We start from the raw sequence: 26359 nt of genomic DNA on the forward strand, positions 1-26359 counted from the left end.
TGTATATCGCGGGTCTAGGGTGTCTGCTGGGCGGTAGGGTGGTTTGAAAGTGTGGTTGGTATATTTTAGTAATGTTTTCAAATCTCTAGATATCAATTGAATATTTGGATTTGGTGCAATTATTGCCCATGTTTCTATTTTAATGTTTGAAACATGTTCATTTCTGTTAAAGTGCCTACTCTTTACACTAATTGAAAAGTAAAAGAATTGTGTCAAGAGACGAACTCTGGAAGAACCTTCGCAATGTCCAGTATTTGTCTGCCTATCGATTAACGCATGGCAATATATTTACCATAGTGGACCGAAAACTTACGATTGTTAGATTGTTCTTATCAAGATCCCCAGCAGAACTTTTCTTTGTCATGAAGCACTTCTCTACAGAGATCCATTATTACTGGCAGATTCCTCCTGCCACATTGGTTCGAAAATGCGTTTGATTGTCTGATTTTAAGCTTGAGAAATTAATGAGAACAAAAGGAGTCCGTTTTTGTCCTCTTACCACGTTGTCCTTAATTTATGTTTCATTTAGGAATTCCTCTTAGAGCTACTTATTGAATTCTACCTAGAATTCATTCAGGAATTTCTCTGTTATTTTATTGCAGAAGTTCCAAAGATTCCTTCAGGAATGCCCCAAGGATTTGTTCGAAAATTTTACCAACTTTTCCTCATAGACCCATTAAGGCTCAATTGAAAATGGTAAATGTTTCAGAACTAAAAAAGCACTTTTTTCCAAAATGATCGACAAATCGAAGAAAATAATAATATCCGATTACTTATTTAGTCAATTATGACAATCGGACACGCTGGTTTTGTTCACTTTTTCGTCATTCTGGAGAAAAGTGCTTTTTCAGTTTCGGATAATATGCGATTCACATTTGAGCCTTAAGGATTCCTTCAGGTATTCATCATAGAATTCCTCCAAGAATTAAACCGAAACTTTCTTCTTCAGAAGTTCTTTAGAGATTTTTTTAAGGATATCTTAACAACTTCCTTCAACAAGTTCATCAACAATTCTTCTAATGATTCTCTAAAAAATATCTCCAAGTGTTCCTTCTGGTAAATTAGTAACTATTCCTTAGAAATTATTTCTTTTTTTTAATATTTCTTCAAGCGATATATTCAAGGATACTTTAAGCACAGATAAACAGATGCCACACTCTGATTGCTTCCCATCGATCAGCTTTTTAACGGTTGGTTCAAATATTCGATAGGCTGTCGATTGACCACTTATGAAGCTGACATAATTTATGTTTCTATTGGAAGTTTGCGCATTACCGCCATCTATTCAGCACTGCCAAACTCAGTACAATCATCATTGGGATATTACGTTTTCGTTACGATGTTTTTAGTGAACTTTATTCTAAATGTTACGTATGTTTCTCTGTACTTGAAGTATACCTCAATGGACCTTTTAAAATATTTATTCGAATTTTCTAAGCTTTTATATTTGTGAATTTGATCTTACTGCTAGTTCTACACACAATTTTCAAATAATAATCACTAGGGTGTCCCAAAATAGAAAAAGTGTCAAAAAGTTAACTTGCTCACCCTTAGAATGATAGATTAGGGTCCTAGCAACAATAGTTCCATACATGAAAACTCGATCAAAAAATATTTAGAGGTTGCACGCATCGATTTTATGAAAAATGGACGATTTTTGGTATTTTTACCAAAAAAATGCTAATATGAGTTAAAAAATAAAAGAAATAAAAGTCATCAATCAAAGTAAATCATAGTTCTGGGTCCCGCAAACAAAGTTTGGAGGGAGTTTAGGTCATCAAAGCTGATTTTATATATTTGGCAAAGGTTAAAATATCAAAAAATCGCGATTTTTTTCACTAAATTTCTCAAAAATGCTCAATTTATAAGGATTTTAAATTTTTTCCTGCGATTCACAATTCCCTTATTTTATAGCAAATTTTGTGTAGATTATTTCGGCTGAAGACAGTTTTGAGCAATCTCCTTCATGAGTTGAGATATCGGCATAATAATGATAACACAATCAATGAAAAAAATCGGATTTTCTTATGTTATTTGTTTTTGTTCATTAGTTTTTATGACTACCATGCAAAAAAAAGCAAATAACAAGTTTTTGACATGTTATGTTATGCAAGTATACATTTTTGAAGATTTTCAGATATAATAGGGTTACTTTGATAATTTTACATTGATTGTGCTTACCGGTTCAAAGAAAGACTCAAAAAGTGGCTTGCTGTGATATTTTAATAATATAAGTGATCGCAAGTCAGACAATCAAATTCAATGTGTGATGTTCTATATGAAATATTTTGAGTGATGTGTAGATCGCTCAACAATGTTATCCTTTTTCAAGTAGATTTTGGTGCTCTTGTTAAGCAAACATATAGGTTCTTTCTAGTTATACCAGAACTAATGCTCTAACAGCAAAAACAACTAAAATGAAAATAAAATAGCTAATAAAAACTGTAAGAAAGAAAAATATAATTTTATAGTTTCAACCAATTGACATAAAAATTAAATATGTGCATGGAAATGCAGGTATTTTCACGAATATAAGGATATTTTTTCTTTTTATTCGCGAATTTTAACTACAGTCGACTCTCCATGTCTCGATGATCTACATCTCAATATCTCTTCCTATCTCGATGGTTTGATCGGTCCCTTCAGTCTGCATACACTTTTCCTCTCTAGATGTCGATATCTCCTTATCTCGATATCTCTCTATCTCGATGCGATCTCGTTCGTTTTTGCTTTAGATTTTTTCTCTATATGTCGATATCGCCATTTTCACAGGTTACTAGACCTCGTTTCCTAGGTGCAAAACATTCTGGGAAGGCGGAGTGACACCTGTTTGTTGTCGGTTTTTCCTAGTAATGGAAGTTTTTCAATCTAGTGTGCATTACGAATTGGTTCTTCAATTCGATCTCTCCCTATCTCGATGGTCCCTTCAATATCGAGACGTGGAGAGTCGACTATAAAGCTAGTTCTTTACACAATATTGATTTCTATTATATAATTTGATTTTAAAAGCAAACCATAAGCGCACATATTTGCAGCTAGAGTTGGATCTCAGAAAGCATCAGGATGTTTAGATTCCACTATTATCAACAAAAAATAAACTTAGTGGCTGGCCTAACAAGAGGTGTTAACCTAAGAAATGTCAATGTTGAAATCTTTCTGCTGCGCTGCTTACTTGTTAAAACATAATATTCAACCAAAATTACAAGTTTTGAATCGGTGGCTTGCTACTGCTATCTGATCACCAGATGAAATGTAAGAAAAAAAAATCTTTTCGTATTCACAAAGCGGGTGTGAAAAGTTATGTTCAGCATATGTAGATATGAAACGATGTTTAACTCTCAAAACATTTACATATTGTTACTGCCATGCAGTATGAATCAGTAATGATCAAAGCAACTCAATAATTCCTGAAATTTTTCAAAAATGTACATTTGCCCGTACTATAATGTCTAAAACTTGTCGTGTTTCGTCTAATTGCATGATAGTCATGGAAACTAGTGAACAAAATCGACTAACGTAAGAAAACATGATTTTTTCATTGATTGTGTTATCATTATTATACCGATATCTCAGCTCATGAAGGAGATAGCTCAAAACTGTCTTCAGCCGAAATAATCTACATAAAATTTGCTATAAAATAGGGGAATTGCGAATCGCAGGAAAAATTTCAAAATCCTTATAAATTGAGCATTTTTGAAAAATTTGGTGAAAAAAATCACGATTTTTTGATACTTTAGCCTTTGCCAAATATATAAAATCAGCTTTGATGACCTAAACTCCCTCCAAACTTTGTTTGCGGGACCCAGAACTATGATTTACTTTGATTGATGACTTTTATTTCTTTTATTTTTCAACTCATATTAGCATTTTTTTGGTAAAAATACCAAAAATCGTCCATTTTTCATAAAATCGATGCGTGCAACCTCTAAATATTTTTTGATTGAGTTTTCATGTATGGAACTATTGATGCTTGGACCCTAATCTATCATTCTAAGGGTGAGCAAGTTAACTTTTTGACACTTTTTCTATTTTGGGACACCCTAATAATCACGTATTTATCCAAGAGTTCTATTGAAAAATTCTTCAAGGATTCCTTCAGAAATTTCTCCAATGATTTATTCAGCCATTTCTTTTAGGATTTACTGTTAATTACTCCAAGGAATTATTTAAATATATCAGCAAGGATATTTTCATCATTTTCTCCATGCATACGTAATTTCTTCAAGGGATTTATTTTGAAATTCCTTCATGGAATTTAACATAATTCTTTTATGAATTATATCAGGTATTTATTTCAGGATTCCATAGAAAATTTATCCATGTAATCTAAGGTAAATTTCTCGATGATTCCTTCAAGAAATCTTCCAAAAATTCATTCAAGATTTTTATAAGGATTCTTAACGAGATTTCTACCAGGATTCCTTCAGGAATTCCTTAAATGCTTCTTTCAGGAACTCCTGCTAGGTTTTTTTTTTTCAAATAGCCAAATGGATTCTTAAAACATATTTCCAAACATTTCTTTAGAAACTTCTCGAATGATACCTTCAGGAGCTCCCCTCAGCGAATTCTTTCTGATTAGAATTCCAAAGATAGCTTTAGAAAAAATCCTCCAGTGATTGCTTCAGCAACTGCTCCAACTATTTTTAAGGAACTCCTCTCAGGATTTCCTCTGGAATTATTCCTCAGAACTCTTCACGAGCTCCTCCAAGGATACCTTTAGAAACATCTCCAAAGAATCATTCAGGAGTTCTTCCCAAAATGCCCTTTAAGCATTACTTCATATTTTCCTTCAAAAATTCCTCCAAGAGTTGCTTCAGAAATTTCTCTAAACATAGGTTCCCAAACTTTTCAAATGGCGACCCCCCAGGTACTGGGTTAACCTTTCGCGAATCACCAGGAAAATATGTAAACTTAAATACCAACAAGAAACTTTCTCATGAAACCGAAAAAAAACTTAACCATTTTAAGACAATTTCAAACAACGACTATGACTTGGGCGTTTACGTAGAAAACCTTTAATATCTTCCAGAACATAATAAAATTAAAACATAATCTATTCGTAAACCAATCAATGACAAAGTGAGACTGTCTCTCGTGACCCCCCTTTTGATGACCAGCGACCCCCCTAGGGGGTCGCGACCCACAGTTTGGGAAACTATGCTCTAAAGAATCATTCAGTATTTCTTCCAAGGATACCTTTTTAAAGTCCTCCAAGAATCTATCCAAATCTATCGAGAATTATATCAAAGACTCATTCCTAAATTCTTTCTATTCTTTCCACGCAATAAATTAGCCACCGCAGCTTGAAAGTGGGTCAAGCAATCGCTAGAACCAAATCGATAGATGGATCATATATAAGTAAAATTTTGGCATGGATTCGTTGATTGTGAGGTATATCCCTTACCTCTCGGCTATTTCACCGAGTTGGAAGGGAGGTGATTAATATGGTACTGTTTCTAGGTATCTGCTGGAAATTATCTACTGTGTATGAATTCTTTAGGAAATTCCGCGTAGGATTCCATTGAGATTTCTTTGCCATATTTAGGGTTTCCTTCTAGAATTTTTTCAAACCTTTTCTCGAAAACTCCTTTAAAGAAGTATTCTAGAATTTTTTCCAAGGTTGCTCCGGGAAATCCTTCAACATCGTTTTGACATTGCTTCCAGGAAAAGCTTCGGTAATTCTTTCTAAGTATTCCTCGAAGAGCTCCTGCACGGCTTCCCCCTAAGGTTTTCATCTGGAATTTTTACAAGAATTTCTTTGGGCATTTCTTCAAGATTTTTTTCAGAAATTGCTCCATATGTTTCACAAAATTCTTTGTAGATTCCAACAGAACTTCCTTTAAGGACGTCCCAGACGACCAATAGTCGTATAAGGATGCACGCAGTATATTGTAGAAAGTGCTATTTTTAGATACTATCGCATATATATATACGGCGGAGAGACAATTTTCATCGCATGTGATATTATTTTCCGAACATATTGCGATGTATCTGTCAAAGTCGTATAATCACCGCTGTCATGTTTGTTTAACTCTGGTTGTTTTATTTTGCCTTGTGTTTCATCGTATGCAATATAGGTTTGAAATGTCGAGTGAGGTTGCAGTGAAAAACACATTGGCTTTCCGATCCCCAGGAGATGCCACACAACCCACGGTAGCGGATATGGTTCTTTTCGTGAAGACGCTCAACGGAGACAAGTCGAAGATGGAGACTGCCTATAAGATTTCCGACGAGAAATCTGTATTTTTCCGCTTCATAAGTGCTGAAGCTATGCAATTTGTGCTAGCGAATAATGAAGAAAATCTGCCATTCCACTTCACAAATGGGACAAAAGTGATGGTGCGTATGACGGTTGCGGGTAACACGCGGTACGTGCGCATTTTTGATCTTCCGCCAGAAGTTGAAGACGCCGATTTGGTATTCGTGCTATAGAAGTATGGAAAGGTCCAACGTACCGTGCGGGAGCGATTCCCAGTGGAGTTCCAGCTCGACCTGTTTACGGGCGTTCGCGGTGTCTTTATGGACATTGAGAACGCAATCCCGGATGTCCTGTTTTTCCGTAACAGGAAACGGAGAATATTTTATAACGGAATTACTCCCAGGTGTTTCGTTTGTAAATCGGACAAACATCTGAAAAAATCGTGTCCAATTGCACAAAGTCGTCAGAGTGCCCCACCGAAACCGAAACAAGCAGAAAGGCATCCGAAGCACGCGTCAATGAAGAATCATGCCTGGTTTAGACGGTGCAAGTGACTTGATTCCAGTCAGTTGAAAATGCCCAATTGAATGCGAATTGAACGTGTAAACACCACCGTTCATCTCACTTGAGCAACTGACTTGACTTGAACGAAAGTTGAACATGTTGAACTTTTCCGTTCAAGTCAAACGTAATCATCTCACTTGCCCCGTCTGAACCCGCGATTCATGTGAGTTGAATTCAAGTTATCTGTCAGATGAGCTGAATTCTATTCAGTTTGCTTACGCACCGCGGGAATTGATCAATGTAAACACTTGCTTCAACTGAAATGCATTCAAGAGCATGCAAGTGGCCGTTCGAGTCGTTTGCTGAGTCTAAACACATCATTCGTTTCGAATGAATATATTTGAGGTGTTGCCAAGTGAAATGCTCGTTTCAGTTGGCCCATGTAAACCAGGCATCAGTCTGTGAAGCAGTGGCGATCGTAGATAACCAAAAGAAGAAGTCGGAGACAAAGAGACAACGCTAGTTTGATTCTGCGCGAGAATCGAACACTGATGCGTCCAAGCGAACACAAACGAAGAAGCCGCCAAACAACCCGTCATCGAGCGAAAGTGAGAGCAGTTTGACCAACGTTCCCGATAATTCTCATAGCAGAATGAAGCAGAGGATCGCAACTTACGAGTGGCTTACCGATGCAAACGAACGCCGAGGAAGATAAAACGAGGATAACTGCAGCCTACAATACACCAATGGATCAAATTGATTTTTATCATGATTTAGAATAGAGTATTTTTTTAATGGTCTTATTATAATTGTGAAAAATGATTTCGGCTCCGTTATACCCATGTGGCGCTCGAGCCTTTAAAATAAACAAATAAGTAAAAAAAGTCGTATAAGATTACAAATATCTTTTTAAGGTATGACTACAGCGTAGTAAATGATATTCTGTTGTTTTATTGCGATGAACTTATTCGCATATGCCTGCAAGCGAACTCACAAAGTGTTAAACGAATTAGCATAATTGCGTACTCGGATGATTATACGGGATATAGTACTGGGGCCTGCGAGAAGAGCTGTCCGCGATTTAGCAGCAGCTTGGCAAGATCATCGACTTTGCGTCCACGAAGTCCTACATAAGTAAGGATCTGAAAACGGTCCTGTTGTGACTTCGTAAGTTGATGGACGATGCCAAGCAGGATCTCGCGAGAATCGTGAAAACTGCAGCAGCGGAGGAACCGGCGAAAGTAAAGGTTACGAAGTCTACCCAAACTGAGGCCTTCGCTCCGTCTGTGATAAGCACTCGTAGAAGCGGGTGAAGCAGCCGTCAGGTGAGGAGAATACTAACTCCGATGGTCGGCAGTAATGCTGGCAAGTCGAACCCCAGCCAGGCGTCTCGGAAAGCTAGGGAGGGTGAACTTCAAAAGGCTGGTCCATCCCGAATGGAAGGGAACAGGGGGTTGCGACTGTTTTTAGGCCCTTAGCAACCCCAGTAGAAAAATTAGCCACAGAATGTCAATGTCGCGAGTATTCGTGTGACCAACATCTAGTTTGCAACGCCCTTACAGCGTCAGTACCGGTCCTAGAAGTTTCAAACCAATTTTTACAATCAAAACAAAGGATCCACAACAACATCTGTGTTCTAAAATGATGGATAAATACAACTGAGGGATGAAATAAAATAAATTATTTTACAGGCTACAGCGCCATTAGCGATCTAATTTCTCATACATCTACTGCAACCCCTGAGTAGGGTGAACCACGGGAAGGACCCCACTTGAACTAAAATAGGAGCGGAAGAGGAAGAAGAAAAAAACCGCAGGTTAAGGAGATCAGGGATGCCAAACCAAGAAGGCGTAAAAGAGTAGGTGCCAAGCGCGTGAAAGGCGACGCGCTCGTCATCAAGACCGAACAGTCTAAGTACTCGGACGTCTTGAAGGCGATAGTAAGCTACGCCAAGCGTGCGGGTGAAATGATCCTAGAGCTGAAGCACGACAAGGAACGCAAGGGCGCCGCCTACAAAAGTTTGGCGGAAGAGGTCGTTGGTGAAGGGGTAGAGGTGAGGGCTCTTACAGCAGAGGTTACTCTGAAGCTGAAAAACCTAGACGAGGTCACCGATGTGGAAGAGCTCGTCATGGCACTGTGGCAACAGTGCGACGTGTACGTGGCCACCGCAGTCGTTCGGTTACGGAAGGGGCCGCCAGGGACAGAGGTAGCCTCAGCTACCTGTGGCGGACTTAAGAAAGTCCTTTAAAGTAGGGAGAATGTTGAAGAGGTGGATGCAGATGGGCCCTGCAGAGAAAGAAACAAGTTTGTTTACAAAAAGAAGATGGGCTCTTTTCAAATGTTCGTCTAAAATTATAGTCTCCAGTATGCAAAAAGTTACGTTCTGGGTGCTGTCCCAGCCTATGACATCGTATTTACTGCACCGCCGATTGAATCAACTGATCGAATTCAAAATTCAATTTTAAGCGACTACTCACTACTGCACAAAATCATTTTATTTCCATCGAACAATTCTCGATCACCAACACTTTTTCAGAACCACCCTAGCCTACCGCTCCATCCAAGATTTGTTCGTAATTCGGGGGAAGAGAAAACGGTTATTTTTAACCAAACACATCACCCTCCGTGCGCGCACGTTCGCCCTCGCACATTTTCCTCCAATATGTGCGAGTTTTCATAAAGCGAGAAATTACCGACTCGACGAAGAAGACCAACGACGACGACGACGATAACGATTCACTCGAAATACTCCGCGAAGGGTTTAGATAGATCGCGCACGGTGGTTAACGCACGCGACTCTTCTTCGTATTGCGCCGTCGACGACCTTCAACCGCGCGAACGCGCCAACCTGTCCCGCAGAACCCTGCTTGGTTGGTGCGTGATCGAAACGCATCTTCTTCAATCAGCAATCGCCACCGCCACACACATGTCAATCACAAACCCGCTTGAGATAAAATAAGTTACTACACACCGAAAGACGACGAGCAGACGACGACGAAGACGACCACGGTCAGGTCTATCCCGGTCCAATCCTAAATCGAAACAGAACGTCTCACGGGACATTAGGGAGCCTACTCTGCTGCGGTGGATCAAAGTACAAAAGTGTCGTTTCCTAAGCTGCGCTGAGTACGCAGTCGTCTTAGGTGTAGTTACCTACAGTGGAGTCTTCTTAAATAGCTGCCGCTCGCTCTGCGCAATATTTTGGGTCATTAACAACTGAATAGCAACTTAATGTGTTAAAACACAGCTTCGGAAATCTTTGAACCGTAAAGTGGGTGGCAGCGTCTTGCAGGAGACTTGACTGTACCTATACATTTCAAGCGGTTAGCAAAGAGGAACGACGGCAGCGAGTCACGCAATACAAAATATTCTTCGGATGCGCGTCGGTTCAGAGCGGATCCTGACGATGACGAAACCACCTTGACGACGACTGACGAAGAATCATTTTGGGACCAATTTGCGTGGGTGGGGTTTTATCGCGAAATAGGACCATCTGTTCGGAATGTGATCACCAGCTGTACAAGATAATCGAACTGATAGGAAGGCTAGGAAAGTAGATAACTTAGATTGATGCACCGTTATGTTTGAAGAATCTCCTATCTGCAACAAGTCTCTCCCTTCTAATATCTCATCTGGATCTAAAATCTATGCCGCGAAGTTTAAATTAGCAGGAGATGGCATTGTTGTACCAGTTAATTAGGATTTCGAGATATTCTAGATAGGTCTTCTGTGTAATGTTCTAAGTTGTTATTGTAGCAATACTTCTCGTGAGTTTATACTTATGACGGGTAGTGTACATTCATCTTCATCAGCTCAAAGAAAAAAAAACAAATCGCCAGAACAAACTGCCAAAATGTAAATCCTATTGTGCATGGCTTTTGGTTATTATTTTCATCTCATTTGTTAGCTTAGGTTTATTTTAGTACGTTATAAAATAGTTTTCGACACGCTTGTCGTGTCACATTGCACGGTACGGGAGTATAATTAGAATCACATTTTTATCACACCTCAATGCCTTCAGGGCCACGTAACTAGAGTATGCTTTCTAGTTTCTTCATAATACTTGTGTATGACCAAAGTTAACGGGTACGGTGTTCCACAATGACCGCGGTAGTCGTCCAAATCTAGTGAGAATGCATAGATCCCAGCTAGACGTTTTTCTACCGCCCAATCAATTTTAGCCCGTAGTGATCGTTCGTCCTCGTAGCCAATCCACTCGACCGCGTTGAAGGCGTAAGGGCACTGGGCTTTCTCGTCCCATCGTATTGTCATATTCGGAAGCATTGCGCAGATTTCACAATATCCGAGGTACCCTGGTTCATTGGTGTACTCTCCGGCGGATCCTGCTCCTATTGTTGGTGAGCCTACGCTGTTTCCCTCCGGTGTATCCAGAAGATAGGTGCGTCCGAATAGTGGTACTCCTAGCACTACTTTATCAGCAGGACAGCCTCCTTGTAGCCACAAATTAACTCCGTTTTCAACATTCAGTCCAACGAAGTTACCTTCATCGTGTGCGCGATCAGCCATAGGGCTATGCACATCAGCAAAATTGTTCCACCATCCACGCAAATCGTAACCGATCACATGTATGTAGTCAGCCGCCCTGTTGAATACAAATAATTGATTACTTGTGAATAACGATCTTACCGGATTGTATCTCACTCGCATAGTGCATCGATTTGGTATCCAACGTCGAGACGTGACTTATCTGCCGGTACCTGCACACTCACTTCCCAATCTCGTCCCGTGTCCGTGAACGTTTTTTGCAGCTCTCGAATCAGATAGTAAAAGTTATCCTTATCTGTTATGTTGCCACCTCGTTCGAAGTTTCCCGGATACAACCAAACCACTTCCAATCCATCAAATCCGTATTTATGCAAAAATTTCACCACACTTGCCACAAACCGCTTTCTACGATCGCGTGTCTCCGTCATCTTGCTGAACTTCTCACCGCCATGACCCCAGCCACCGATGGCCACCAGAAGCTTCAAGTTCGGAAACTTATCCTTCAGCGCTGCGAATCGTCGGAACCCGTTTTCCCCTATGTCGAAATCCGGTTGCATAGAAGTTATTTCGAACGTTTTTTCATGAACCGCCACGAAGTTGTACACTACATGGGAACATAGTTTTCCGGGAATGTCCTCGATCGTGTAGGCTCCATCGTTCTGTCGTGTTCGGGACCATGTTGTGTAGTGGCAGATGAAACGTCTTCCTTTGAAGCTATCGTCAACCAATCCACTGGCTTGGTTGATCAACGCTGAGCAGAATACTAGCAAAGTCAGCCAGGATGCCACTGCAAACAATGTAGAAAACAGAAAAATCAGACCCCGAATCAGACAATATATCCAATTCCCGCTCGTAAACTGATGCAAATGAATGAGTTGGCTTGTCTTATAAAGCGTAATTGACGACTTTTGATGACTAGATGAAATTTCCTAGTGATGCACTCCAGCTCCAGCGATACTTACCACCTAGGCCGATCCCCATGCTGAACCGGCGATGCTATCCCGATCGCGCTCGAAATGAAACTAAGCGGCTTTGAGGCTTTGAGCAACAGGTCTTGTCTTTATTGATCCCCTAGCACGCGCTTAAACTCAAAGGTGGAAAAAACTGGAAATGATACCAAGCCACATAGCCTACCTACTGTTTATAAACACACTTACAGTAGCTACACGAGCATGGTATGACTAACGACGACGACGACGACGATGAATAATGACTCGCGATCGAGCCCTTTTGCGATGTTACTGGATGTCTGGAAGGAGGAGTAAGATCTGCATGAATCGTTGGATGCTACAGTTACATACTACGGTTTGAGTCAGAGTAGATGTAATTGGTGCGTTGCTGACCTGACTCAATAATGCGGGGCCTTAGGTGATAAGCAATGGATTTACATGGAAAAAGGGAGTTCTTGGAGATCACGCGTGAGACAGCATGGTACTGGGAAAAACTGTCAATAAAGCTAATAAGAGGGTACATTGCGAAATAATCATTATACATACGTCTTATGAAATATTCACCGATAATGATGACAACATTTCCACAGCTTTCTAGTCAGTTATTCAGTTCGACAGTATTTGGTGAATTTTTATGACCAAAAATTAGTGTTTGTCTTCGAGTTAGCGCCCTACGGAATTCCCAACAGCTGAGCCCTCGGTTTTCACGTCGGAAATTGAATTCCCTGTCATCAACTATGTACGGTGTAACGATGATAGCCTCGGTACGAAATATGGCAACGAGACGAAGGCGACCTTTATGAGGCTCCTCAGAGGACTGCCTGAGTTACAGTTAGTAAAAGCAGCTACACGCGACGCAGCCTAGAGCATTGTCGGGTACGTGGAACGAAGTCGACGGAACGAATGGTTCGACGAGGAGTACAAAGCAATTTTGCAGGAGAAGAATGCAGCGCGGGCGGTAATGCTGCAGCAAGGGACCCGGCAGCACGTTGAATGTTACAAGCAAAAGCTGAAACAGCAGATCCGCCTCTTCCGGGAGAAGGCACGCTGCCCGGAAGAAGTAGAGTGTGAGAAAATTGAGCTGCTGTGCCGTTCGCAAGAAACTCGAAAATTCTACCAAAATCTCTACCCATCCTCATGCGCATAACTACAGCGTATTTGGCCCCTTAGCCTAAGTGCATGACATTGAAGCTGAGGGGCCAAATACGCTGTAGTTACGTGCACGCACATCCTGCAGCGACTTCGTGCTAAGAGTTGCAATCTGCAAGGATAGAGCCTCCTGGTGGACCGGATGATAGTCGGAATCGGGAAACCAAAAAGCTACCGGAAGAGTAGAAGGAAGGAGTAATCTGCCCCATTCACAAGAAGGGAACGGGCGACCATTTGGCCTACAATGATCTATCCCAGATCATCTTACGTCATCTGTCACCTAAATCGAACCAGTTCGTAGGAAGTTATCAAACCGGATCCATAGACGACCGCTTTGCACCGTACAGCAAATCCTCCAAAAATGGCAAGAATACCAGATCCCAACGCATCGCCTGTTCATCGATTTCGGGGAGGCATGAGTATCGACCGCACTGAGCCTTAACAAAACATGGAAAATAACGACTTTTCTGAGAAGCAGACCAGACTGATCAAAGCGAAGATCATTTGTTATCCTTTACGTTCGATGATAACTCTGGTTTCCATTTCTGGTTACCATGATGGTATTCAAGAAACACCAAATCGTCTGGTTGGAATTCACGAAGGATTGCTCAGTGCCGCTTGTTGAACTTGATGTTCTGTTTTTCGTTCCTGAATTTCTTGAGGAAGTGCAGTTCGGAGTTGTTGAGATTATTTCTTCCTTTTTCACTCAACTTCTTCTGTTCTCGCTTCAAAGGATCCACCAATCTTTCGGCTTGCCTGTTGGATTGTGGGTGATACAAAGCTGTGCGGATGTGCGTAATCCCGTTAATACAGCAGAAATTCTGGAAGCTCTAACAAGCGGATTGTGTTCCGTTGTCCGAAACTAACGTGTTTGAATTACCGTAATGATCGAACGTTTCTCGTAGTAATTTGGAGACTGAGAGTTTGCTAAAGCTGAACGCTTGGGCATCCTAATTTTACATATACAAATTAAAGATCACTATAGTTGAACAAGTTCGAGTGTTACGTAACGTAGGTTTACCAACCCAAGTAACAATTTCGATTCTATTTGGTTTTATTTATTTTTATGATAGTTTTATCGGAACATTGAATATTCTAGTTGATCTTATCGGAGTTTCATCTAAGCACAACTATTCTTCGTCAATATGTGGTTTTAAAAACACCTCCAAGAATACTTGAGGCTCAGTTCATAAAACCATAAACACAACAAGAACTGTTGAACTTATTTTCAGTTTTATAAGGCTCTTGTAGTTATCTTCAATCACCCGTTCTTGATCAAGAGCAACTGTTCTCGCATGAGAACAGTTTGGTACATGAAAAATGCAAGAAAAAACTCAAGCATCAGATTTTGATTTTCGTCGTTCCATTTTTGCTGCCAATCAAGAACACCTACCCGGAAACCCAACCGCGACGCGGTGCAGTGCGAAGTTCCTCCGGTTGCAGCATCCGAAATGAGGTGGATTTGGTCATCCAGGACGTCGATTCCCGTGCCATCGGGGTACCAACCATCGATCTTCAAAATCAACAACTACTTACTTGTTGGAAATGCTGACCGGGCGAATGCGGCACTGCACCGCATCAAGGCCGGTTATCGAAAAAGGTCTGCCTGGTTGGCAACGGTACCGGGCTGATGATTAAATTCATCGGACGAGATTCACGAAATCCACCGCGGTGCGATAATTTATTGTTTGTTTACAATTTGGCGTACATGATTTATGACGTTCTCGGCGGAGTTTGCATAAACCTATATCAAGAACGTAATAAACCTGAGTACTCTTGAGTAAAACTTCTTATCCTTGCTTAAGATGAAATAAATTAAAGACGTTCTTGATGGAGGCCAAACAGGCTGCATTGAGAACGTTATAAATCCTAGTATTCTTGAGTTATGCTTTTAGCTCTGGCATGAATTGAAAGAAGTTTAAGACGATCTTATGGTGATGTTGATTAAAACCATCGGTAATGGACCGACCACCGGCCTAGATTTCAATGGAAGCCATGTTGAGAAAACTCATGAACAATGTTCGCATGACCAGGAATAATATTTTTAAATATTTTATTAGTGCGTTATAATGGAAGCGCGTTGCAATTTTTGGAAGTATCTTGCAACATATATACGATGAATTTTGCTTGGCATTTGGCATCCTTGTTACACCACGGAAATATTTCCAATTTGTGTAATTAATTAATCCCGATTACAAAAATGTGTCATTTTCGTCGTTTTTTTTTTCAATTTAACTCACCAAATTTTTCTGTCGACATAAAAGCTGCATCAGCAACAAGACTGACAATTTTATTATCGTTTTATCATGCACTTGAAGAATTCTACAAGTAGAGAGCAATTCGCCTTGAGGACAACTTGGGAAGTACAAAAAGTTTTAAGAGAAATTTAAAAACAACTCTTCAAGAGCATCTTAGGATGGGCCTCTTTGGTCTTATGGCGGGTTTATGGTTGAGTTGATGCCGTTTTGCAGAGCAATTTGGTTTATACATGGTTTTAAAGAACAGGTGTTGAAGAATACTTCAAAAGCATTATAAAATTAATTTTGTTACTTGGGAAGGCCTTTGAGAGTATAGATATTTTACTAAGATAACCACATATTGTGAACTGGTGGGTCACCAAGTTCTATAAAAATCAAAAGTGGGTCGCAGGCTGAAAAAGTTTGAGAACCCCTGATTTAGATTGTTGGGGAGGCGGTGATGGAACGCGTGCGGGTAATCTCGATCCACTTCGAAAATGCTTCCGCAATGACCAGGTCTACTACCAGGTATAAAATGATACGTCAATCGATCCAGCGTAGTCAATGTGTATCCAGTACTCATGTATTTATTTGTTTCAGAATCGCATGAGCATTGAGGATGTCGTCTAAGAAGGATTTGACCAAGAGAATGCCAGCAACCATGCTGTCGATTATGCGCTGCAACGCTTCTGGTGTCGTGTGCATCATAATTGTTCTATGTTAACATGAATTCCCATAGAATATGGGACAACAATGCTGCATAGTATTAGTGCCACCCAATCAAAAAAAAATGGATAGAAGAAATTATGCCGTTGTTTTCCCGACGCTGGAGTTCCGATTTTACTTTTGGTACTGCGACGTTGGCCTCAGGACGCTTCGGACAGTAGATCAGACGTGCTTCTGGCTTGACGTAAAGCTTCACCGGCGCCTTGATGCATCGGTCAAGGGTGTTTTGGAAAATTTCAGGAAACTTCCGCTTGAGTTACTCCACGGAATGGACCAGAGGTCGAACAGGTCCATTGCTTCGATACCAAGCACGTTCAAATCGGGGTTGTCAGCAATAAAAGTGCTTCCTCTCTTGGTAGCATCCCCGATCACGTGATGTTCGTCCAGATTTCCGTGAAGTTTGAGACTAACACCGGATGCTGATATCACTTGCTCTTCAGTGGCGACCACTTACTCCTGGACTTCAATCGGATTTGTGGGCTTCTTCGAGGTGGGGGCTGGTCGCTAGAACATTAGCTTTGTGACCTTGCCGTTTACATTTCGCACAAGTGGGATCGGTGAAAGGACAGTCACGAATGTAGTGAAAACCACCGCATTTACACCAAGGGGCTCTGGGAATCCTCTTCATAGGTTTCTTCAGGTATCGATCGATGACGTTGACACATCGAGTATCATTGCTTTCCATCATCCGCGTGTCTTGCTTAAGAATCACCTTCCGGCATCACTCTTCCACTAGATTCTCCAACGTTACTTTGCTTGCCGTTTTTTTAGTTGTGGTCGCTATCTCGTCTGATTCTAGCTTGGAAATCAACCGAGCACGGATATCTGCATCTTTCCGGCGACTGGAGTCCACAGTTCAGTTGTGCTCGCTATATTGGGAGTTAACCTGGCACGAATCTCTGCGGCTTTTGGCGATTGCATTCCACAGATGAATCGCAAAGCCTTGAATAGATCGCTTGAAAGCTTCGATAGTTGGAATGCTTCACAATGCTTGTTCATTGTGAAGTCATCCGCTTCGCTCTTGAAGTATTGAAGGCAGTGGTACAGCAATGAGGTACAGATACAGGTGGCGCAGATAAACATTGCGAACCACTAGTTCTGGAGCTCGATTTGAATAGGTCGTATGTGCTTTTGTCGATTAAAAATTCGATCAGTTGGATTCGCTTATTATAGCGAAAACTGTTGAAATTGAGCAAAGTTTATACATACAGCAGAATCCTCACAAAACAGGCTTTCTGTTTCATCATTAAAAGTTTGCAAAATATCTGCCATATTGCTACAATGACTAAAATAAACTGATCGAATTTTATATCGACAGAAGCACCTACGACCTATTCAAATCGAGCTCCAGAGTTGTCTCTTTTGTTCTACCGCTGATCTAATATAACAGTGACAGTGACGTCACTAATTCAGTTGCATTAGATCAGCGGTAGAACAAAAGAGACAACTAGTGGTTCGCAATGTTTATCTGCGCCACCTGTATCTGTACCTCATTGGTGGTACAGATCGTGGGAAACGGACTTCTGCCGTCCGAAAAGCATCTTGAGCATGGAAATTTTCTCGTCCAGCTTGTAGAGGATGCTTGGGATGTATACTATTGACGTATCTTTCGTGCACTGCCTTGTTCTCCGTTCCGCTTCTCCCAGTTGGTCTACGTATTGTTCCGAGTTCAGACGCTGTACTCTCTCCGCTTCCAAGATTTCTTCATCCAGTACTTCTATAACTTCATGATCTTGATCCATTTCAATGAAATCCTTCGCATTGGTCAACACTGCTGGTCCAGATTCGACAATGCCGGCGTACGTGACAGGTCCTTGATTTCTTTTCCTTTGAGGTTTTCCCCTTTTTCGCTGTGGGCACGAATCCTTGCGGTGTCCTTCCTCGTTGCATAAAAAGCATCTACCTTTTAGGCCATCATGCATTATGGCCATCCTCACTTTCAAGTTAGCAATCTCAAGTGCCGCCGGAATATCTTTTTCCATGTCAACATATGCACCTCGAACGCCGGTGAACAAATGGTCAAGGCCCAAAATAGCTGGAAATTTTTCCCGAACCATACTTGAAACGTGTCCAAAGTTGGCTAGAACAAGCAAAACATCATTGTCGGGCACCTCCGGTAGGAGATCGAAAACGCGCACATATCGACACTGATTTTTCATTAGGGCCTAACTGACATTTTCGAATTCTCTTCATCGATCCTCTCTTTGTGTTATTACAGAATGTATATTGAGTTTTCCAAAGTTTTTTTGATTGAAATGCGAAGAAGATGTCTACATCTTGCTATAGAAACAAAGAGAATAGTGATTTTGTTTGTTTTGATCAAGTTATTAGCGAAAGAGAGAGTCGACGAAGAGAAATCGATCAAGTCAGTTAGGCCCTTATGAAAAATCATTGTCGATATGCCACATTTCTGCCTGCTACGGACATATGCAATGTACCTTTCCATTGGAATAATGGAATTTTGATTCTTCCACATTCAACTTCATCGCTTTCTCCATCTCATCCAAAGACTTAAACTTTATGCAAAGTAGTCTAGTTTGGGCAATTTGTACCGTGTGCGCACCTAACTTGCGCATTCTTGTAAAATAATTAAAAAAATAACTAAATGTCAACATTTTCACCAGTTTAATCATTGCACTAGCATTGTGTAAACATGAACATTATTTGACGAAAATTATATTACCATAAAATCTTTGTTTATGTTGAATAATAAACAAAAAATACACAAAAACGTCAAAATTTGCCTCGCCTTAACACGGCTGCCAAGAAGTAACTCTACTAAAAATCAACATTTTCCTCGATAAAACTGTGCAACGATGATTAATTTTGCAGTTAATTGACAAAAAAGGTGATATTCTAGTAATATCAATCACAGTTCGTAATATTTTTTTCAATTTAACTAGTAAATAGTGGTGCGCAATGTTTGGAACCAATATTTGCACTGTGTTCCTAATTTTTGCGCACTTTCAGTAAATGCATGATGAACGTGAATACATGGCTTATGAACCATTTAAATATTATGTAACAATTGTATTGACAATTTCAGGCCTGCCTCCACCATGTAGCAAATTTTGTATGGAAATTAGTAGAAAATTGTATGAACCGTAGCACTACGGCAGGCACTCTTGGTCTGTCTACAATGTTACGTGATTTGTGAATAGTCCTTCATTTGACTTTTCCGGCGGTCAATGTTAGGGACGATTCAAATATGACGTCCACCATTTATTTTGAATTTTAGAACCCCCTCCTTCCCCGGGTTACCCCGTCACGCTTCATAGTACCTATACCTAATACATGGCATATCAAACTTTTTCAGACAACTCCAACCCCACCCCCCTCCCACCAAAGATGGACGTCATATTTAAATGATCCCTTATTGTTCCTATCCGTAACGATCACTCCATTTATCAGGAAGCTTTTACCTTTGATCTCTACCCACTGGAAAACCCCTCATGAATTTTGGATTGTTCACAGGGTAGGTGCCTAGTACGAACCGCAGACGAATTCAAGAACTGCCGGAGGCCTCCGTCGCCCCTGTCTCGTAGGACAAAGTATTTCAACAAAGATCAGTTAAGAGCACACTACCTGAATAACTCTAGTTCAATGGGGAAACATTAAATAATAGTATTTTTGATGACTTTTTCAAGCAATCCATAGCATGCGCAAAGTTAGGCACACCATGCGCAAAGTTAGGAACAATCGAAGATTTTGTGCGCAAAGTTAGGAACAAGGCAATGAAATAGTTTTTCTATTTTAAGTATTTTTTGGTTCATATTATGATTTTTTAAATATTGCAGACTCAAAGAAGGGTCATTAGTCTATCGCATGAGCATGTTGTTCATGATATTATTTGTTTATTTGTATTTTTTATAACGATTAGAAATTTGATTTTTCTTAACTGCGCAAAGTTTGGTGCATACACGGTAAATTGCCTCCATATGCATGGGGTCGCTCTTCAACAGTTTAACCAAATCCGCCGCTTCTTCCCAAGAAGGTGGCGGGGTTCCGATCGGGAATCGAAACTGAAGGCTGTTAAACTGCCCCTCTTGGCATGTCAGTCCCATGTTTTTTTTTTTAATGCAAATCATATGTTTGTCTCTCACGAGCCCATTTAAAATAAATTAGATATTTTTCTCGCCTCATTTCACAGCTCAATGTGCCACGAAAAGTTTATGCATCACATGGATACACTTTTTTGAAATCAATTGGAGTTATAGTGCAAAACGTAGGCACTTTGAAAAACAACGTGGGACTGACATGCGAAGAGGGACAGTAAAGACCGCCCCAGAAAGTATGGACGCAGAGAGAAAATATTGGCGTTAAAACATTATGAATGAATAGTTCTTTTTGAAGGCTCCAACTTGTTATTTAATCAACCTATTCTCTCAACATGTATGCAGCGGTATGTACGACTCCAACAGTTTGTTTCAAAATACATAAACTTTTAGCGGAATACCGTCAAAAACATATGCACAAATGATGTACAGAGCTTAAAATGCCACTTAGGAAATGAGCAAAGTATGGGAAGAGTAAGTGAGAAAACTATGTAAGCAGCAAACAGGAAGCACGGTAGGAAGAACACATTTGAGCATACGCAAAAATTGGGTTAAAAGTAAAAATCCTGCTAACCCTCGTTTAGATAGAATTATTAGGAAGGTATTTGAGCGCAAGAAAAAAAAAAACGTTTGACTTACACAGAGCGGGTTTTTACCAAAAAAATTTACCATTTCGAATTCCAATGTTCATCGTGGCAAAGAACGCTTGAATTATCGATCCTATAGTACGCAGAAACAGCCAAAACGAAGCCCGAAACAAGAACCATCGATCAGGCCCAGACATCTGAAGATTAGGTGCGTCCATACGTTCTGGAGCAGTCTTTACAAATAACTTCCATCGTACAGTGAAGGTTTCTTCTAGTCAGCAGACAAAAACAACCGCAGTCTATTGTTATTAAAATCGGCACCAATTGCTACGCAAAAAAACAACCGTGCGACACCGAGTAGGTAGCAACACCGAGACCGACCTGCTGCTGCGTCCGATGCAAACTCGAGTAGAAAAGCAACTGTGTTCATCCTGGTCAAAATCGAACTTTTGAATTTCGCTGGCCAGGGACTCAATGATATTCTCTCTTCCGTCAGTAGAAATTTGTTGCAGCTTGTGGGAAATCAAATTGGGACAGGTGTAGAATGGCGTTCTTGAGGTCGTCGTTGGACATCTTCAGGCTTGGCTTGGTTGAAAAGTGAATTAGGTGGGCTTTTTTCTGCTCTTCGTCAACTGTTTTTTTTTCTGTCTTTTATTTGAAGGCTGGACACAGAAAGAATCCTAAATCGAGACTTGTTGTCAGCATAGTAACGCCATGCCTTGCTCTACGACGCAGCGTAAGTGTGCTGCCATAGTGACGCGTTTGCGGGCGCGAACGCGTTGCGATCAAAGGAATACTTATTATTGATATTCTGCTTTGCGGGTATCGCACACGCGTACGCTTCGCTTGACGCGTTACTATGGCGGCGCCCTAAGGCTTTCAGATGTACTGTCCAGTTCATTCGGAACTCGCCGAGGACTGCGACAAGTTGTCATGTCTACTCTTCAACATCGCTGTGGAAGATGCAATGCGATAAGTCGGCCTCAACAGCCTGGATACGATTTTCACGAAATCCGACCAATTTTGCTGACGACATGGATTATATCCTCAGAACATTAGGAATGGCAGACCTGCACATTCGCCTATAACGCGAAGCGGGAAAGGTAGTGAAAGTGTCAAAAACCGTCTACCCCCGTTTGACCGCATGTAATCTGAACACTTTTTAATTTGACCCCCTCTAATCTGCACATCGTGAAATTATAAAATGGTCATTCCACGAATGGAATGGTGTAAAATGGAACGCAGAATCAAAACAAAACACCAAATAAGATTTCCAGGAGTGTGTTTTTTTGACCCCGTTGATTTGCATGTGGTTTCGTTCAAACCAACGGGGGTGGACGGTACATGATTGAGATCGAGATAGTGGAGGTACTTGTCTACCTTGTTTCCTTACTAGTAGCTGACCACAATGTGAGTCGTGAAGTACGAAGGCCTATCATGTACAGGACCAGTGGTCCTCTACGGACACGTTACATGAACCATGCTCGAGCAAGACCACCAAACGCTGGGAGTTTTTGAGTGACGTGTGCTAAGGATGATCTTTAGCGGCATGCAGGGAATGGTGTGAGGTTGTGAGCTCGCTGAACACTACGGCGGACCCAGTATTCAAAAGGTTGCCAAAGCTTAAGGTGTCATGATGCATCACTAAGCTTTCAAACGAATCATTGACTTTTTGCTTTTCAATGATTGTTTGCCTCGCGTTTTTGAAGTGATAAAAAACTGTCAATATTGCAGCAACGCAGCTGAAAAAGTATCATCGCAATCACTGCGAGTGAGCATATAGGATGATACTTTTTCATACGAATATTCGCTTTAGTGGTAGAGAATTATCACTTTGAAATTTCGAGCCGCATATCCAACATGGCTGCCGACACTGATGATGCCGTAAAAAGCCTTAAACGAAATGATACGCGGGGCATGTTGCAAGAATGTCGAATGACAAGCCTGTGAAAATTGTGTTTGCGGGAAATACGGATGGTACCAGACGATGTGGAAGTGGAACACAGCGGACAAGGTAGGCTGATCGAGTCGAGAGCGATTTGGCGACTGTAGGATAGTTTCCGAGATTAAAAAGAAGCAACAGCAAACCGAATTGTGTGGCGTATCTAGGGGAAATTACCTATTCTCGGCCGTTTTGTTCTCTTCGTCTTTGGGGGATTTTTGAAACCAATTGAACTTAGAGTTGGTCTCAAATCCTTCCCAACTAAGCTGTATTACATGGCCAAGTTTCAGGCAATTTGGCTGACAAAAACCCCCCATGACGAAGAGAACAAACCTGCCGAAAATACCCTTTGTCACCCTATGTAAAGATGTTGTAATAACTAAAAGAAATGAATGATTTTTACTGCTGTTGACTAATGCAAAAATCTTAGGCTTCCGAAAGTAGTAAACAGAATTAATAGAATTAATGCAAAGTATTATACATGTGTGGACTATCTTTTATTTCATAACATAGTATATAGCGTTTTCCAAACTTGGCTCTCGTGACCTCAAAATCTGCTGTGATCTTGCGGTTTGTGCAATATAAATGACATACACTCTTGCAAGTGGTTGGGGGTCTCGTAATAAAGTTTGGGAAGCTATAGTATGTAGAGTATTGTCATAGATTAGCTATTAATAGTTTCTTCTATATAGGTACATTTTTATGATAATTATGTTAAATATTATTTACCTAAAATCACATTAATTTTTATCCACTGGACCACGTTATAAGAGTATCCTTTTTAGTTTCTTCATAATATTTTTGTATAACTCTGGTCAATGGATACGGCTTTCCACAATTACCACGGTAATCATCCAAATCAAGCGAAAATGCATAGATTCCAGCCAGCCGATTCTGTACTGCCCAATCAATTTTCGCCTTCAGAGAACGGTCATCCTCATATCCTATCCACTCGACTTTATTAAACGCATACGGGCACTGCGCCTTCTCGTCCCACTGTAGAGTCATACTTGGTAAGATAGTGCAAATTTCACAGTACCCAAGGTATCCTGGCTCGTTGGTAAATTCGCCGGCCGACCCAGCTCCGATTGTTGGCGATCCGACGCTGTTTCCCTCCGGTGTATCCAGAAGATATGTTCGACCAAACATTGGGACGCCGAGAACTATCTTACTTGCCGGACACCCTCCATGCAGCCAAAGATTAACTCCATTTTGTACGTTCAACCCGGCGAAGTTACCTTCATCGTGAGGTCGGTCCGCCAACGGGCTGTGCACATCCGCAAAGTTGTTCCACCATCCGCGTAAATCATAGCCAATCACATGAATAAAATCTGCTGCCCTAGTAAAAACAAACAGTGTAATCACAACTTCTCTCAATCATCGGACTAAACAATATTACTCACTCGCAAAGTGCATCGATCTGATACCCCACTTCAAGTCGTGACTTATCCGCTGGAACTTGCACGCTTACTTCCCACCCTCGGCCTGCATCCGTGAATGCTTGTTGAGTCTCCCGAACCAGATAGTAGAAATTATCCTTATCGTTCACACTTCCTCCGCGTTCGAAATTGCCAGGATACAGCCAAACCACCTCCAATCCATCGAAACCATATTTGTGTAAAAATTTCACTACACTTGCCACAAACCGCTTACGTCGATCGCGTGTCTCGGTCATGTTGCTGAACTTCTCGCCGCCATGACCCCAACCCCCGATGGCAGCCAGCAGTTTCAAGTTCGGAAACTTATCCTTCAACGCCGCAAACCGCCCAAAACCGTTCTCATCGATATCGAACTCGGGTTGCATAGCGGTCACCTCAAAGGTTTTCTCATGAACTGCGACAAAGTTGTACACTACGTGGGAACAAAGATTTCCGGGAATGTCCTCGATCGTGTAGGCTTTGTCTCCCTGCCGCAAACGGGACCACGATGTGTAGTGGCAGATGAATCGTCTTCCCTTGGAACCATCTTCAACGAGACCTTTGACTAGGGCGGTCAGCGCCAGACAGAACAGTGCGATCGCCAAGGTTGCGTGTGATGCTGGAAAAGAAAAAAAAGACTATCAATCATCCCCGTAGAAAGTTCAAGCATTGAACGTGCTTCCAAACGTGATTTGCAACGCACGATCAACTGATTAGCTCTAATCTCTATCTACTCGGCTTTTGGCCCTAGGCTAGTCTACACTCAATTACTCACCAGCTTGGAAGCGCATTATGATGTTTCTACTGCCGTGTTTGGAATACAACTGATCGAGTAAGCTCAGAAGCAACAGAACTACCTACTCTGTTCCATTCCAGTGCGGTCCGGTACCGGATAAACTGGAAATTCCACTGAACGGAACTACCTACTGCTTTTTTCGAAACGCAATCGGTTATAATGAAGATGGTCAACATACGGAAGAGTTCTGTTTCGTGATGGTGGGTTTGGAGTTTTTCAAGCGACTTCATTATACGACATGATTTCTAGTCTTAGCAACCAAATATTCTCTGCACTGAGCCAACTCTCTCGATCGCAGTTATATGTCGATCATATATTACTGCACTATTGGAATATCATATGAATCTAATCTAAGGTTGAAAATGGGAAGTGAGAGTTATATGCGACGCATGTGGTATGACTCTTAGATGGCCATGATATTGTTATATGCCATGCATTTTGCTTCTATCCTGTGGGCTGAGTGCGCCAATGTATATGCAACTCCAATAATATCCTTCATATGTTGAAAAAAAGTTTCCTTAGGCTGGAGCGGGAATCGAACTCACAACGCCCAAATGACCGACGCCGCTAGCCGCACGACCACGAAGCTCACTTACTGGGATTGCGGAATTCTGCAAAACGTGTTCCACTTTATCTGCCAATGTTGCTTTTCCACCTGGCCAAAGTTATATGCACAGCTAATGTATCGATCGTCTTATGTGCATATAACTCCGATATGCGCAAGTGTCATTTAGTTTTATTAGGAGGTTTATCAATCGGAACTGTTTATGGAATGATACGCATAACGATTCATTTGAAGTGAACGTGTCAGACTAGGTGCACAATTTATGTGTGGTGTCTGATAAAATAGGTTCTAAGAATTATTTCAGTGTGTGCTACTGTGGCAGTGATTGATCAGATTTCAAAACAAGATCAGATAAGATTTACCCACTGAAGATTACATTTATTTCAGAATATGATCTGACAGGCCATTTTGAAGTAATAAAAGATTAATGACGAAGGACGATCAACATCTTACTCTCTTTGTTTTATGAACTCTGTTATCTCTTCTAATCTTTTCCATATTGGTTTTGCTAATTTCCATTTGAAACATTTTTATTCTTAACCGTTTAAATATGCAGTGGCAAAAACAGATTAAGTTTATGGTACGTTAAAAGTTAAGAACCATTCAGTTGAATTTAGTCACTATGTCCGAATTTTGTTTTAACCTTCCGGAACTCGCGCGGTTGGCCACTACCGCCAGCATCACGCTACTGCTAAGTACACAAAGCGAGACATTTTCAACGTGTT

The 26359-nt window shown here is 41.0% G+C and overlaps 2 protein-coding genes across 2 annotated transcripts; both read right to left on the reverse strand.

Moving 5' to 3' along the window:
* Window positions 1-10435: 10435 nt before the first annotated feature.
* LOC109622226 (endochitinase) lies at window positions 10436-12329 on the reverse strand. The gene is made up of 3 exons (XM_029857629.2): window positions 12172-12329; window positions 11366-11996; window positions 10436-11306 (listed from the first exon to the last, which is right to left on the reverse strand). The coding sequence occupies exons 1-3, from the start codon at window positions 12188-12190 to the stop codon at window positions 10721-10723; spliced, it is 1236 nt and encodes a 411-aa protein (XP_029713489.2). The 5' UTR covers window positions 12191-12329; the 3' UTR covers window positions 10436-10720.
* Window positions 12330-23281: 10952 nt separating this feature from the next.
* Window positions 23282-25193, reverse strand: LOC109623014 (endochitinase). The gene is made up of 3 exons (XM_020077471.3): window positions 25049-25193; window positions 24259-24892; window positions 23282-24194 (listed from the first exon to the last, which is right to left on the reverse strand). Exons 1-3 carry the CDS (start codon window positions 25062-25064, stop codon window positions 23603-23605), a joined length of 1242 nt encoding a protein of 413 aa, XP_019933030.3. The 5' UTR covers window positions 25065-25193; the 3' UTR covers window positions 23282-23602.
* Between the last annotated feature and the right edge of the window lie 1166 nt (window positions 25194-26359).

Source organism: Aedes albopictus, chromosome 1 (assembly GCF_035046485.1).
Source record: "Aedes albopictus strain Foshan chromosome 1, AalbF5, whole genome shotgun sequence".
NCBI lineage: Eukaryota > Metazoa > Arthropoda > Insecta > Diptera > Culicidae > Aedes > Aedes albopictus.

Bases quoted from the DNA above. Each gene is read 5' to 3' on its own strand.
- LOC109622226 (XM_029857629.2), bottom strand. The intron at 11,307-11,365 runs GTGAGATACAAT...TGTATTCAACAG, and splicing joins CAAATCGATGCACTATGCGA to GGCGGCTGACTACATACATG.
- LOC109623014 (XM_020077471.3), bottom strand. The intron at 24,195-24,258 runs GTGAGTAATATT...TGTTTTTACTAG, and splicing joins CAGATCGATGCACTTTGCGA to GGCAGCAGATTTTATTCATG.